This window comes from Echinops telfairi, unplaced genomic scaffold (genome assembly GCF_000313985.2).
Source record: "Echinops telfairi isolate 266 unplaced genomic scaffold, ASM31398v2 ScPeMD7_3;HRSCAF=10, whole genome shotgun sequence".
In the NCBI taxonomy this organism is placed as follows: Eukaryota; Metazoa; Chordata; class Mammalia; order Afrosoricida; family Tenrecidae; genus Echinops; species Echinops telfairi.
Window position 1 is genome coordinate 123703 of NW_022103899.1, and position 14153 is coordinate 137855.

Below are 14153 nucleotides of genomic sequence, written 5' to 3' on the forward strand. Positions count from 1 at the left end.
GACAAAATAATAATTTATAAATTATCAAGGGTTCATGAGGGAAGGGAGAGTGGGGAGGGAGGGGGAAAAATGAGGAGCTGATGCCAGGGCCTTAGGTGGAGAGCAAATGTTTTGAGAATGATCAGGGTAATGAATGCACAAATGTGCTTTACACAATTGATAGATGTATGGATTGTGATAAGAGTTGTATGAATCCCTAATAAAATGATATAAAAAAAACCCCAAAAAACGAGTTAGTCTCTGAAACCCACGGGAGTGGTTCTACTCTGTCTGCTAGGGTTGATATGAGTTAGAATTGAGTCATTGGCAGTGAGTTTGGATTTTTGAGAAGCTCAACTTTTTTCTCTGCCTTAGGTTTCTGAACAACCTTGTAGGACTCATCTCCATGGCTCTGTGCAGAGAAGGCTGGCACCACTGGCAGCAAATGCCAGTCTGTTGTCTGTGGACAAGCCAGACCTCATTCTAGATTCAGTGGGATCTGCCCTCATCCCCTGCATGAAGAGCTGTACAGTGTTTGTGAAAGGAGGTTCTACAGCATTTACTGTGTTGATATTTGGCTCGGGCTGCCTCACAAAGAATGATGAACTTGTGGGTCATCAGACCGAGTTTCAAGGGCAGCAAGTTCCTTGTGCTCCTTCCTTCTCTTCCCACTCTAGCTCAGCCTTTGGAAACGTCCACAGGGGTCCTACGGGCCAGGACACCGGCAGATATGTCACAGCCCTCGGAAGTTACTGAAACAAGCACACAAATATCGAACTCCTGATTTCCTCTTTTAAAGAACGATGCTAAATAGTCTCATGAAATGAGGCGGAGATTGAAAATCAGTTAGAATTCTTTAAACACTGCTGTCTGTCAGCGTGTCATCCTGTGGCGGCCCCTGTGTTGCTGTGAATGCGGAAAGATGAAGGCTTCTCCAACACCTGCAGGGTCCCCCGGAGTGAACCGGTTTCAGCGGATCTTCCAGACAGTGCACAGACTACGAAGAGGGAAAAGGCACCTCGGAGGACATAGGCACCGCAAACCCTACGGACGGCGTTCACACGCTCCCAGTGACTGCACACCCAATGCCTAGATGCAGAACGCTGTCAGAGACAGTGCCTAAAGACCAGCCCCCAGGCCGGAAGGCACTCAAAATAGCACCGAGGAAGAGCTGCCACCTCAACGTAGAGCCAGACACGATGACGTGGATGGAACAAAGCCTATGGAAGAAAACCTCCAGGCCCTGCAGGGGCTGAGGAGGCACAACAACACGAGAAGAAAGAGCTGCAGACATCAAGTAAGAGTTGAAATGTAGACTGTACAAAGTATGAATCTAGGAAACTTGGGAGTCATTAAAATACAAGTGGAATGCATACAGATTGAGAGTCTAGGCTTCACTGAGCTGAAATGGACGGGCGTTGGGCCATGTTGAATCAGAAAATCACATGGCTCACCGTGCTGGGGATGACACACTCAAGAGAAATAGGGCTGTATTTAGTCAAAAGGATATTTCAAACTTTATCTCGAAGTCAAGGCTGTCTAGTGAAGAAGAAATCTAAGAATCCTACCAATGTCTTCATTTGAAATTGATCAAGCATGCAGTCACGATGCACTGATAATTATTGGCAATTGGAATGCAGAAGTTGGAAGCAAAGAAGAAGAAAGAGTAATTGGAAAATATGGACGTGGTGATAGAAAGGAAGCTGGAGATGACTGCATGATAGAATTTTGCAGGGACAAATGATTTCTTCATCACAAATACCTTTTTCAACAACATAAAAGTTTGGGGACTTTTCCAGATGGAATACAATGAAATCAAATGGACTACATCTGTGAGAATAGATGATGGAGAAGCTCAATATCAGGAGCTAAAAGCAGGCCAGGGCTGACTGTGGGGCAGGCCATCAACTGTCCATATGTTAAGTTCAGATTGAAATTCAAGTTCACGAAAGCCAAAATACCAACTTGAGAATATGCCACCTTAATTTTGAGAACATCTCGGGCACAGACTTGATGCATTAAACACTAAAGACAGAACTGCTGGTGAGCTGTGGGAGGACATCAAGACCATCCTACCGGAAGAACACAAAAGGTCGGTACGAAGACAGGAGAGAAAGAAAAGATCAAAGTGGATGTCAGAAGACCCTCTGAAACTGCTCTGATTGTTATGGCAAATGGAAGAAAGGAGGACGTCAAAAAGCTGAACAGAAATTTTCAGAGAGCAATTGGAGAAGCCAAAGTAAACCACTACAAGGAAATGTGCGAAGACCTAGAGTTAGAAAACCAAAAAGGCAGAATACTCATATTTCAAACGGAAACAACTAAAGAAAAAAAATTCAGGCCTGGAGTTGAAATATTTAAAGATTCCCTGGGCAAAATATTGAGTGATGCAGGAAGCATTCAAAGAAAATGGAAAGAATGTAGAGTCACTGTACCAAAATCAACTAATTCAACCATTTCCAGAGACAGCATATGCGCAAGAACCAATGTGCGGAAGGACGAGAAACAAGGCTCCAGGGGTTGCCAGATACCAACTGAAATGCTTCAACAAGCCGATGAAGCACAAGTGACTCGTCGATGCCAACAATCTGGAAGACAGCGACGTGTCCGGCTACTGGAAGAGATTTGTACCCATTCTAAAGAAAAGTGCCCCGACAGGATGCTCAGATTATAGCACAATATCATTGATATCACATGCAAGTAACATTTTTCTGAAGACCATCCAACAACGGTTGCTGTTGTACCTTGATAGGGGTTCAGAACCAGAGGTTCAGGCCCGATTCTGAAGAGGACATGGAACAGGAGACATTATTGCTGATGTCAGATGGACATTGGCTCAACGCCTCTGCTTACTTACAGAAAGATGCTGACTTGTGTTTCACTGACTGAGCAACAGCGTTCGACTGTGTGGATCATAACACACTATGGACAGTCTTGTTCTCATTCTTCTGAATGGGAATTCCAGAACACTTCATTGGGCTCATGTGGAACATGTACACGGATCAAGAGGCAGTTGTGCAAACAGAACAAAGCAATACTCCATGGTTTAAAATCAGGAAAGGTGTGTGCCAGGATTGTATCCTCTCACCACACCTACTCAATCTGTATGCTGAGTAAATCATCAGAGAAGCTGGGCTATATGAGGAAGAATGTGGCATCAGGATTGGAGGAAGGCTTAGTAACACCTTCGAAATGCAGATGACAAAATTTTGCTTGTTGAAAATGAGGAGGACTTGAAGCACTTGCTGATGAAGACCAAAGGCTGTATGTAGCCTTTGGTGTGGATCGCAACTGAATGTCAAGAAAACTCAAATCCTCACAACTGGCCCAATAGGTAACATCATGATGAAGAGAGAACAGATGGAAGTTGTGAAGAATTTCGTCTGGCTTAGATCCACAATCAAAGCCTATGGAAGCAGCAGTCAGGAGATCAAATGACACATCCCACTGGGAAAATCTGCTGCATAACACCTCTTCAAAGTGTGGACAAGCAAGGATGCTATTATGAGGACTACCGTGTGGGCGCCTGACCCAAGCCATGGTCCTCTCAATGGCCTCCTATGCACGTGAGAGCTGGACACGGAGTAAAGAAGACTAGCCAAGAATCCATGCATTTGAACTGTGGGGTTGGTGAAGGTCTTGAGAGAAGCTGGGCTGCCAAAAGAACAAGCACCTGCTCTGGAAGAAATGCAACCGGAATGCTCCTTCGAGGCCAGCATGGTGGCACTTCTTCTCAGCACTGTGGACATGCTATCAGGAGAGACCTGGAGAAGGACAGCATGCTTGGTAAAGTGGAGGGGCCCCGGAAATAAGGAAGGCCTAACTGAGCTGGACTGACACATGGGCTCCAACAGTGGACTTACACATGGGGACAACGGTGAAATGTGGGGCAGAACCGGGCGTGCTCCAGTCTGTGGTCGCTATGAGTCAGAACAATGAGTCAATGGCGCCTAACAACAATAAAATGACTTCAAGGGAGTTGTGCCCGCGAGGGTACAGGAGTCTCCCCACCGTCAAATCCTGTCAGTTTTCAGTTACAAAGAGAGAAGAACGTGTTGGTTACCATGATCCCTGTTGGCTGTGGACCTCAGCTTGGGCATGCCAGCCTGGAAGAGTCCTCCTAAACCCGGTGGTCCGCCGCCTCCAAAACTTCCTCCTCCTCCGCCACCTCCTCCGCCGAATCCGCCGCCTCCACCACCCGCACCAGCGCCAGCGCCTTTAGGTTCTGCAATGGGAAGAAAGCACTCTTCTCACGTGTGCGCGCATGAACAGCCCCCTCCCCACAGGACGCTTCACACGCACAGCTCGGTTAAACAGTACGATCAACAGTAAGATGGGGTGCTGGGTGCACCTGGGCCTAGCGTGGACAACTGGGATTTCTTCATTAAAACGCAGGGTCGGGGAACCGATTACAAGGAACTACATGTGACCTCCTCCCTGGGGGACGGACGACCGAAAAGTGGGTGAAGGGAGACGTCGGACAGGGCAAGATATGACAAAATAACAATTCATAAACTATCAAGGGCTCATGAGGGAGGGGGAAAATGAGGACCTAAGGTCGGGGGTTTAAGTGGAGAGAAAATGTTTTGAGAATGATGTACAAATGCGCTTTACACAATTGATGAGCGTATGGATTGCGATAACAGTTGTATCAGCCCCTAATAAAATGTTTTTAAAAAAAACACTGCAGGGTCACTGTCACCCTGGTCATGAAGGGAAGGCTTTCTTTCCACCCCCGGTGGTCACCGATGGAGTAGAGAAAGAAGCAGACTCGTCCACATGCCCTGCACTTGACCAGCTTCCGTCTGTTCTATATCCGAAGTTTTGACAAATAAAAGGATCTTCAAAGAATGAAGGGCGCAAAGGAGGTAAAATATGACCAAAAGGTGAGAAGGGAAAGAATACAAAGAATAAAGAAGGGGCGGTGGGAATCCCATAATTTTACTCCATGGAAATGATCCTATAATTCGACTCCTTGGTTAACACTGTTCTTTTTCCCCTGCTTGAATTTTCTTCATGTTTTATGTATTTTTTTCTTAAAACTAAGAGCAAATTTAAATAGGTTTCAGCCTTTTTATTATTTAATTCTTTTTTATCAGCATCCCTTATGTCATTAAATATTCTTTGGTAACATGAGTATAAATGCTTACATTATATTTTAAAACATGGATATATTGTGATTTATTTAATCATATTTTTATGTTGGTTTCAATTTTCTTAAAATGGTACAATATCTACAAAATGTTTAACCTGCATTTCTAATTATTTCTTTAAGATAAATTAGGAGTAGAATTATTGGGTCAGTGTTTTGAGATTCTTGATACATAATTACAAAAACCACTCTACAAAGTTTCCCATCAGAAGTATATGAAAAGGAACAATGTAACCAATCTCACTGAATAATCTATGTAGAAACTAAAATGGAAACCTAGTTTGCTATTTAAACGCTCATCTTAAAATATATATACTTTAAACTATGTGAAAATGATTATTTTTAGTATCCTGTCAGCACAGGGTTTTAACATTTTAAAAATTATTTGAAATTTGAGAAGGACTTTTATTTTGCCTGGGAATTTGTGGAAGAGTTAAATGGGCAAAAACAGGAGGAGGAAAAGAAAACAATTACTAAGCATTTTCCCCCAGTTCTTGGGGTTATTTCTGCCCCTATGCACTACTTCGCAACTCCTTAAGTTGTATTGATAACAATACAAATGATCTTTGTCCAATAAAAATGTTATTGATGTCCAATAGATGGCAATTGATTGACATTTATTTGTCTGCAGATATGTGGTACTTTAATTCTTCTCCAAGTTGGTAATAGTATCTTAATGATTCCCTCATTAATTAATGACAAATAAAATCTTTAATATGTGTGTATTTTAAAGTGATGATGGCAACCATAATTATACTCTTTTTAAAAAGAACCTTTTAATAACTTACATGCAAGTATGTGTGTTTGTATTTAAGAAGCTAAACTTTGTTTAAAGCATGTTCCACCTCCACACACACAAGTCCTATTGAGTCTTTGGTAAGTACTCCACGAAATCCACAAATTAACCTGGGAGAATTGCTACCTTTATGACATTTAGACTTCATGTTTGGGAATGTGGTCTTTTCCTATTTACTTATATCTTCTATATTCTTCAGTAACGTTTTCAGTTTTCACGATAGGGTTAGGTTTCTTGTTAGGGTTACTTCTAATACACTTTTGTTGACATTGTGAAAGGTGTATTTTTCCCTACTCTTTTTTCTTAATTGGTTATTATTAACGTCAGGAATTTCATTAGATATCTAATAGCAAGCTACTTTGCTGGATTTTCTGAATTAAAATCTCCTTGATGTATTACTTTGGAATTTTTAGTTGTTTTATTAGCTTGCAGGAGCCTTGGTGGTATAGTGGTTAAGAGTTGGGCTGCTAACCACAAGGTCAGCAGTTTGAAACTACCAGCCACTCCATGGGAGAAATACAAGGCTTTCTACTCCCATCAGCAGTCCAGGAAGCCCACAGAGGCGGCTCTAGCCTGTCTTATGTGTTCACTATGAAACAGAATGGGCTCCGTGACAGTGAGTTTGGTTTCGTGTTGATATTAGTCTGCAAGTAAGGAAGACGTGTCTCCTGTTTTCAAGTTGTACAATCTGATCTTCCTTGTGTATAAGTAGTCAGTTACGATGGTGGTTGAATGTCCAATTACAATGTGAATAATTAATAGCTCTAAAGGAAACCATTTTTTTTCAAATTTTAATGAAAATGTCTCTACTGCTTCTAAGTTAAATATTAATCATTGGGTTAAAATTAGTTTTTTAAAAGCATTCACAATAAGTAAATACCCTTCCACTTCAGGTTTGTAAGACTTTGTAATGATGTTGGCTTATGTTCTAAGTGCCTATTTAGTGTCAAATGGGATGATTATATGGTTTTCCTTAGTTGATGAGATTAATAGACTTTCTAACATTAAACCTTCATCTTGGTGGATTATTAAACTAGTTTTTAAAAAATTTTATTTCATATCCTCTCATATATGATCAGAAGTGATCTATAGTAGGATTTCTTAACTTTGGCACTACTAACGTGCTCGATTAGACTTTGGAGGATTGTCCTACGAGTTGTAAAATGTTTACAGCATGCCTGGCCTCTACCTGGCCTCTAGATGTCAGTAACACACCCTCCATCTCCACCCCGCCCCCACCCCCAAGTTGGGACATCTGAGAATGCTCCAAGCCTGTGTCTGGTGGTTGAGAACCACTGGGCTACAGCTTTGTGTGTATGCCGTCTCTGTCATGTGGTGATGTAAGGATCGTGCCCATTTCATTAGCCCATCAAATGGTCTCCATCTCTGCCTGTGTTTGGGAACCATTTGTACAGCATTTCAATCAGCTCTCTTGAAAACAGCAAGAATTTACCAGTACTGATGAAATCATATGGCTCCAAAGCTTTTTGGGGGAGAAAATAATTTGATAAGTGTGAGAGATAAGTTTATTGTGCCAACCTGGCCAATAGGAACATGTGGGATCAATCAGGTCCCACTTTGATTGGAGGGCAAAGAGAGAAATGGCTCTGCAAGGCCCGCCCCCTGCCCCCCTCTCTCGGTCTCTGGTGATTGGAGCTTGCATGCTGCTGCTGTAGCTAATTCTGTCTCAACCTGTGAGCTACACTACCTGTGGGCCAGGCCAATCTGTGGATCGTGTAGCTAGAGCTCCTTTGAAACCTGCTTTGCCATGCTGCTGGTGCATACATTGCTTGAACTTGAAGCTGGTGGATTCTGTCCCCTTGCACTGCTTGCGTTTGATATCCCATCAGGGCCTGCTTTGCTAAGCTCCCAAACTAGTGACTATTGGTGACCCACCCTGCTGCTTGCTGCCTGTGGGCAGACTCTGCATGCCTTGCCCCAGGGAGGACTTTGCTGTCTGCTTCCTTCATCTTGGACCCAGCAGCCCACATGAGTTGAAGGACTTTCAGTATATTATTAACTGTTCCATAGAAGTGTGTTGAATTGAGCCCTCTGAACTGCTGTATGGACTAATTAGCTATTACATTCCTTCTCGCTGTATAAACCTATATATGTATAGATTAATATGTATTTTAGATTTATAAATATTCATATAGATTTATATATTATTATAAACAATATATAGATTTATATATATATAAATCATAAGTGTCCTGGTTTCATTTCTCTAGTGAACCCTGCCTAACAAAAAATGTTTCCAACCATTTCCATGATCATTGAGCCATCCTCAGTGAACTTTGGTAAATTTGTATTTTTCTTAGAAAGGTAATTTTGTTAAGATTGCAAATGTATTAGCAGATAACGTCATACTTTTAGTTGAGCTTCTGTCAAATTGACCCAACTCAATGAAATGCCGTGGATCTCCGGTGTGGAAGGTGAGAATACGTTGAACCACCACTGCCTCTAACTTCGCAATAATGTCTTTAATTTTAGGAAACCTCCTTTGAGTCTCTTATTGTAGCTCCTTCCTAAGATCTAATTGTGTTTGTTTGTGTTATCTTTAAACATCGGACTTATCATAAGTGTATCTGTGTTTATGCTGCATCCTTTCTAGGTGTGGAGCTTTCTGGGATGCTTACAGGAGCATTGTTGATGGAAGAAATGGTCTGATTCTGAAGAGATGATAACAATCTTACCTAAAAGGATAAATCAAATGGAATACCAATGTCTGGAAGTGAATGCAGAATTGTTTCCACAAAAACTTCAAAATATTTGCAGTTTAATTATTACCAATTCTGCTGGCAATATCCTTATCATTCATATACTCAGAAACTCACAACTCCCTGCCATAGAATTGATTCTGACTCAGAGTGACACGATACTCTTCATTAATTAATGCTACACGTTGCGATACTGCAATCATAATAGGACGTACTAGCATGGTGTTGAAAATTCAGAGATCAATGCACTTTCAGAAGTCATCCGTTTGCTCCTTACCCATCATAACTTCTTTACCCGGAGCTTTGGTCCATCCTCCAGAGAGAGACTCGGAAGCGGAGGATAGTACACTGGGCCCAGGTTACCTCGTCAGTAATTAAATTGCAGGATAAGGCTCAAGTCAAGAGCCATGACTGTCACTTTGACACGGAGCCCAGGCAGGTCTCACTGCAGAGAGACACCCCCCTGGGAGGGCTTTTCAAAGAGCTTGTGATGGTATGTTGCTGTTTGATGTTGTCCAGGTGATTCCAATACAAGGATGCCCTATGCGGCAGAGCAGATCTGTCCTAGGGCTTCCTGGCTGTAATCATTATGGTCTTTCTCCAGTTACAGGGTGGGTTTGAAATGCCAGCTTTTCAGTTAGCAGCTGGGTGCCTTAGTGTTGCACCACAAGGACCCTTGACGGCAGTATAGGTACCCAATTAGGTGACAGGTAAAGGTACCCAACTTATAGTGTCTCTACAGGAGTGATTAGAATTGCTCCTCAGAGTTTCTGAGACTGTAGATCTCGACACCAGTGGACAACCTCATTTTAAATGATGACGCAGCTGTGGGTCTGACCTTGCCGTCAGCAGCCCAGTCCCTGACCCACTGTGCCACCTGGGCTCCCCAACACTAGAGTCTGGTCTTGGATCATGCTCTGCTCTACATAAATGCTGTTATTCAACAGCCCTGTGGCTGGGGGCTCTGGTCTGTTTATGCATATCCTACCCTGCCCCAGAAGCACAAGGCACTTTCAGGAGCATTATCTCCCTGGATGCTCACGGCAAACTAGTGAGGTCCGTGGGACCCATGTTCACAAATGAGGCAGGCAGGAAGGCTTAGAGATGGTAAGTGGTGGCTGTGCTGGGATGGCAACCCAAACTCCTGGAACCCAAGGCGATGGCCCCTTCCACATTTCATGCTCCCTCCTGAGCTGCAGAAGGAGGGGGCATGGGTGCAATGTCACCACGGGTTGTGAGCAACTCAGAGAACGCCTGCTGTGTGTGACGGACAAAGGATTCTTATCCTGGCTTCCTGCAGCATCGGGGAACCCAGCCAGAGCTTTGGCCAACAATGAGGGACACAGTCCCTTGTTCTGCCAGCTTTGCAGCTGTTGGGAATCACAACAAGAAACACCCCCCCACACACACATACACACACACATTTTTAAATATTTTTTTTTATGGTCGGGATGGGCAGGGTTGGTTGTTAGGCCATAACCCCCTGGGGAAGGCCCTCCTCACTTACTGTCCAGAATCGGTGCGCTCCTGTCATTGGTAACAGCCTTCTTCAGTTTCTTCCCTTTGCTGATGTCCGAGAGCAGGGCATTTCTCCCAGCCTGCTCGGCCCTGTTCAAGGCGGGCTTTTCAGTATTGGCCTGAAAGGAAACCACGCAGACCCACATTCACCTTGTGGAGCAAAGCCAGGTCCGACCACGTTCGGCTGGGGCCGCCAGAGGACTGCAAGCTTATTACTAAGCCTCTTGGCAAGAGCTGCAAATTCCCCAACAGTCTCAGCACCCCATGTCACTCGTTTTAAGACCCAGATGTTGGGGAGCAGATGCAGCCGTAAATTACACTTGTTTGGAATGCAGGAAGAGTCAGGGCCTGACAGGAGTCTCCGAAGATGCACACCACAATCTGGCCGTAACCACCCCCGGGGCTGGGCAGTAGGGTGGCTTACACAGGAGGAGGGTGGGGAGGACAGATGCTCCAGAAGAGCACCAGGCTCCTTTCTCCCCCCTGGGTCCTGAGCCATTGCGGTGCGCTCCTCTCTGCGAGAGCTCCCCGTGCAAGGGGAAAGTCGGCCCCAGCCCCAAATGCTCGCCGGCTGTCAGCACGGCTAAAACAATCCACCGAAAGTGTTAGAAGAGAATCCCATGGCTACACTGTTGGGGTTGTTTCTTAGGAAAGTGTCTGTCCTGTGGACTGAGGTTCAGGTGGGTCCAGGCCTAGGCGTTTTGACAGACACACAGTTGTATAACCACCACCACACTGTAGGGAACAAAGGCTGAGCATATCTATTACCCAAGAGCCCTCCGGCCCCTTCGGCCCATGCTGTTGATAACAGTTGATCCCCTTGCCGGCTCAGCGCACGGAAGACTACGAAGGCATGGCCTTAAAATGTCTGGGTGTTCCTTCCACGTCCAGAATTCCTGGGAGAATTCCTTTCGGTGAAAATGAGACCTTGTTTCTTTGGGACTGTTCCAGGGAGTGGCAGGACGAAAGCCCACACACAGACTAGGAAGAGGCATCTGCCCGGTCTGTCACTCCTGCCAAGGTCTGGTTTGTACCCCGCCCTCCTCGCAGAGTCTGATCAATGTCTGCCCGTGACCCCTGGTCCGTGCGGAGTCTCTCCAGTTCAACCCCGACCTCCCCAATGGATTCCGTTTCAGAGATGCCAGTGAGGGCCTGCGGGGGTAAACATGGGGGTGCTTCCCACTTGGTGCCCCACACAATGTCCTATTGAGGATTCATGTTAGGGGCAGAGGGAGAGCTAAGACAAATTCTAACTGAAAAGAATGACTGCATGCTAACCTAGGAGGGACCTAAAAGAATTAACTGCCAAGGTATTCTATGCTCATGACAGTAGCAGTTAGCCTCCCTGTATCGGTTACTATGGGCTAGGCACTACTTCTAGCATTTTCTGTATATGAATTCAGCTCGTCTTTACTCATCCCAAAGTTATTATCTGTTTTACAGACATGGAAATGGAGGCAGGGAGAGAGGAAACCACGAGGAGGAGCAGGGGTTCAAACGGTGGCAGCCTGACTCCACAGCCTTCCTTGAAAGCTGATGGGAAATGCCCGTCCTCTTAGCCGCCACCAGTTCCCCGAAGCCACCCTGTGAGGAGCTTCTTGGCTCTCGTTCCAGAAACGCTCTTTGCATTTATATGCTAACTGTTGCCAATGGGACCATCTTCTGCTGGGGTTTAGAAAAAGGTTTTGTAATTACCTACTGGCTCCATTTATGAAAAACCCTGAGGTCCAAAGAGGTTAAGTGACTTGTTCAAATTAGACATCCTAACAGTCCCAAACCTTCAGTGGCCTCCTGTGCTTCCTCAAAATTGATTTTGACACTTGACCTCCTGGGACACTAACTTCTCCCAAGTCCTGGGCCCTTCATTGCATAGCTCCACCACGACAATGTCTTGTGGTGTGCACCTGCCCCTGCTTCCCTTTCCATATCCAATTTCTCCAGGATCTTGCATTTGCTAGGAAGCAAGGGATCAGGATGAGCCCAGTGATGAAGTAGAAATCTAGATACCAGGATAGAAGTGTGTGTGTGTGTGTGACCCAGGGAGAACTAGAGGTAATTCACACCCACTGGTAGCGAGCATTGCATGAGGCCTCAGGTAGTAAGATAGTTGGTGTTTGTGGTCGCTGAACCTCAGGGCTCAGCTTCCTCTGGGGAGGCTTACACAGTTAAGCCCGCATCCAGACAAACGCACACAGGGTAGGCTCTGATTTCTCTTGACATGCTCATTGAATGGTCAGCGAGAAGAAACTTACCAGTGCAAGCGTCGGGGGCGGTGGGGGTGCTGGGGGGGGAGGGACAGGCATCTTGGACGGTTAAACTTTCAACAGTCTCGCCGATAAGTCTGTAAAAACAAAACACAGTCATGCATTAGGCATTTTAGTAATACTCTCTCCTAATATACCCTCCCCATGCCCCATCAAAGGGGCAGATGGTCACACAGGCCACCTGTTCTTGATAAGATACACAGCCGAACATACATCAATCAACAGTGTCCACTTGTACCACGCTGTGATACGATTACTGCCTCCAATCCCTGCAACCATTCTCGCCCTCCTGTTCTGAATTAACACGAACTCACTGCCCCTCAAAGTTCCTATCTAGTCTTTCTAGTTGCTGACGACAATTGGATGCCATAGAGACAATTTTTAAAAGACATTGTGTTAGTCCGGGTAGACTAGAGAAACAAATCCAGAGACACTCATATTATGCATCAATAAAATATACCAGCCCAGTCCAGATCACGTCCATAAGTTTGATATTAGCCCATAAGTCCAATATTTGCCCATGAATTCTTCCTCGGACTCATGCAGCACATGCAATGATGCCAAATGCAGGAAGATCACCAACTGGTGGGTGGAAAGTCCGTCAGACCCAATGGGAGTGGACACATTTCCAGGGCTCTGACTGCCATCAGTGTGGCTCCAGTGGCTTGTCAACAGGAATGTGAAGCAAAGAGAGTTTATGAGATGATGACTCTTTATGGGAGGAGAAAGCCCCTTCCTTCTCCCTACAGTGACCTTTAGCAGAGGCATCACCCCTAAGAGGTGCAGTGCCCTGAAGGACCCTGGCAGGACAGGCTTTTGAGGCAACATGTGTAGAGAGACTGGAACTGAACTCTCGGGTGCCAGGCTGCTCAGCCGCACCAGGGCCACAGCAGGGGGAAACGGAAATGTCCGCTGGCAAAGCCTGATGGGCAACATTTGTTTCAAGTGGCTCCTCGTGCCAATTCCATGACATCTTTCTTGCTCTCTGGGCCCCAGTCTTGTCCTCGGCCCCTCTGCATTTTTTCTCCATTTCCCATAAGGCCTCGTGCACCCCACAGTCTGTTTCTTGTCCGAGTGTGCATGCTGTGTGCACCCTCGCGTGGATTCCAACCCAGACAAACTCTTTGAGAAGCAGATTGCCAGCCGACTCCTGGGGGGCTGCACTGTGCGTGCACAGCCCAGTGCTGCACCAGTGCGCCACCAGGACTCCCTGCTGCAGGCAGGCAGAGAAAGCTTTCTTTTTTCCTTCCCCTGCCCTCCAGCTTCTGACAGCCCCACAGCATTGGTTCTATGGGACGCCAGTCCCACTTTCAAACAGCAGCATCAGGTTTTAGACTCGGGGTTGTTTTTGTTTTTTCAACAATCTAGGTAGTTTATTAAAAAAATGTTTAACTATTTGACTGACGTATAATTCACATACCATTCAATTCAATGATTTCAATGTCTTAGAAAGAGTTGTGCCTCAGTAGTTCCTGAATGGCAGAAAAACAATTTGTTAAAAAGTTATTTCAACTGAAAGGTAATTGGACAACTCCTCCCTCGGAAGCACAGTTGGCATGGCAACACTGGGAGTTGGTGTGCGCTCTACGAGCCAACGTGGAATGTCAAAGTTGTTGGACTTGCCACTCGTTCACTGCCATCGACCCCCATAAGACAGAGCAGAACTGCCCCTGTGGGTTCTGGAGTGTACATCTTTACGGGAGCAGAAAGCCTCACCTTTTCCT

General features: G+C 45.3%; 1 protein-coding gene across 1 annotated transcript in view; it reads right to left on the minus strand.

Annotated features, from left to right (window-relative positions):
• Positions 1 to 12500, minus strand: part of WIPF1 (WAS/WASL interacting protein family member 1) — a 31386-nt gene extending 18886 nt beyond the window's left edge. Inside the window, exons 1-3 of the mRNA XM_004701703.2 lie at positions 12418 to 12500; positions 10155 to 10284; positions 4043 to 4204 (exon numbers count right to left, since the gene is read on the minus strand). Of these exons, the coding sequence (XP_004701760.1) occupies positions 4043 to 4204; positions 10155 to 10284; positions 12418 to 12468 (343 nt within the window). The 5' untranslated portion in view covers positions 12469 to 12500. The remainder of the gene's footprint in view (positions 1 to 4042; positions 4205 to 10154; positions 10285 to 12417) is intronic.
• Between the last annotated feature and the right edge of the window lie 1653 nt (positions 12501 to 14153).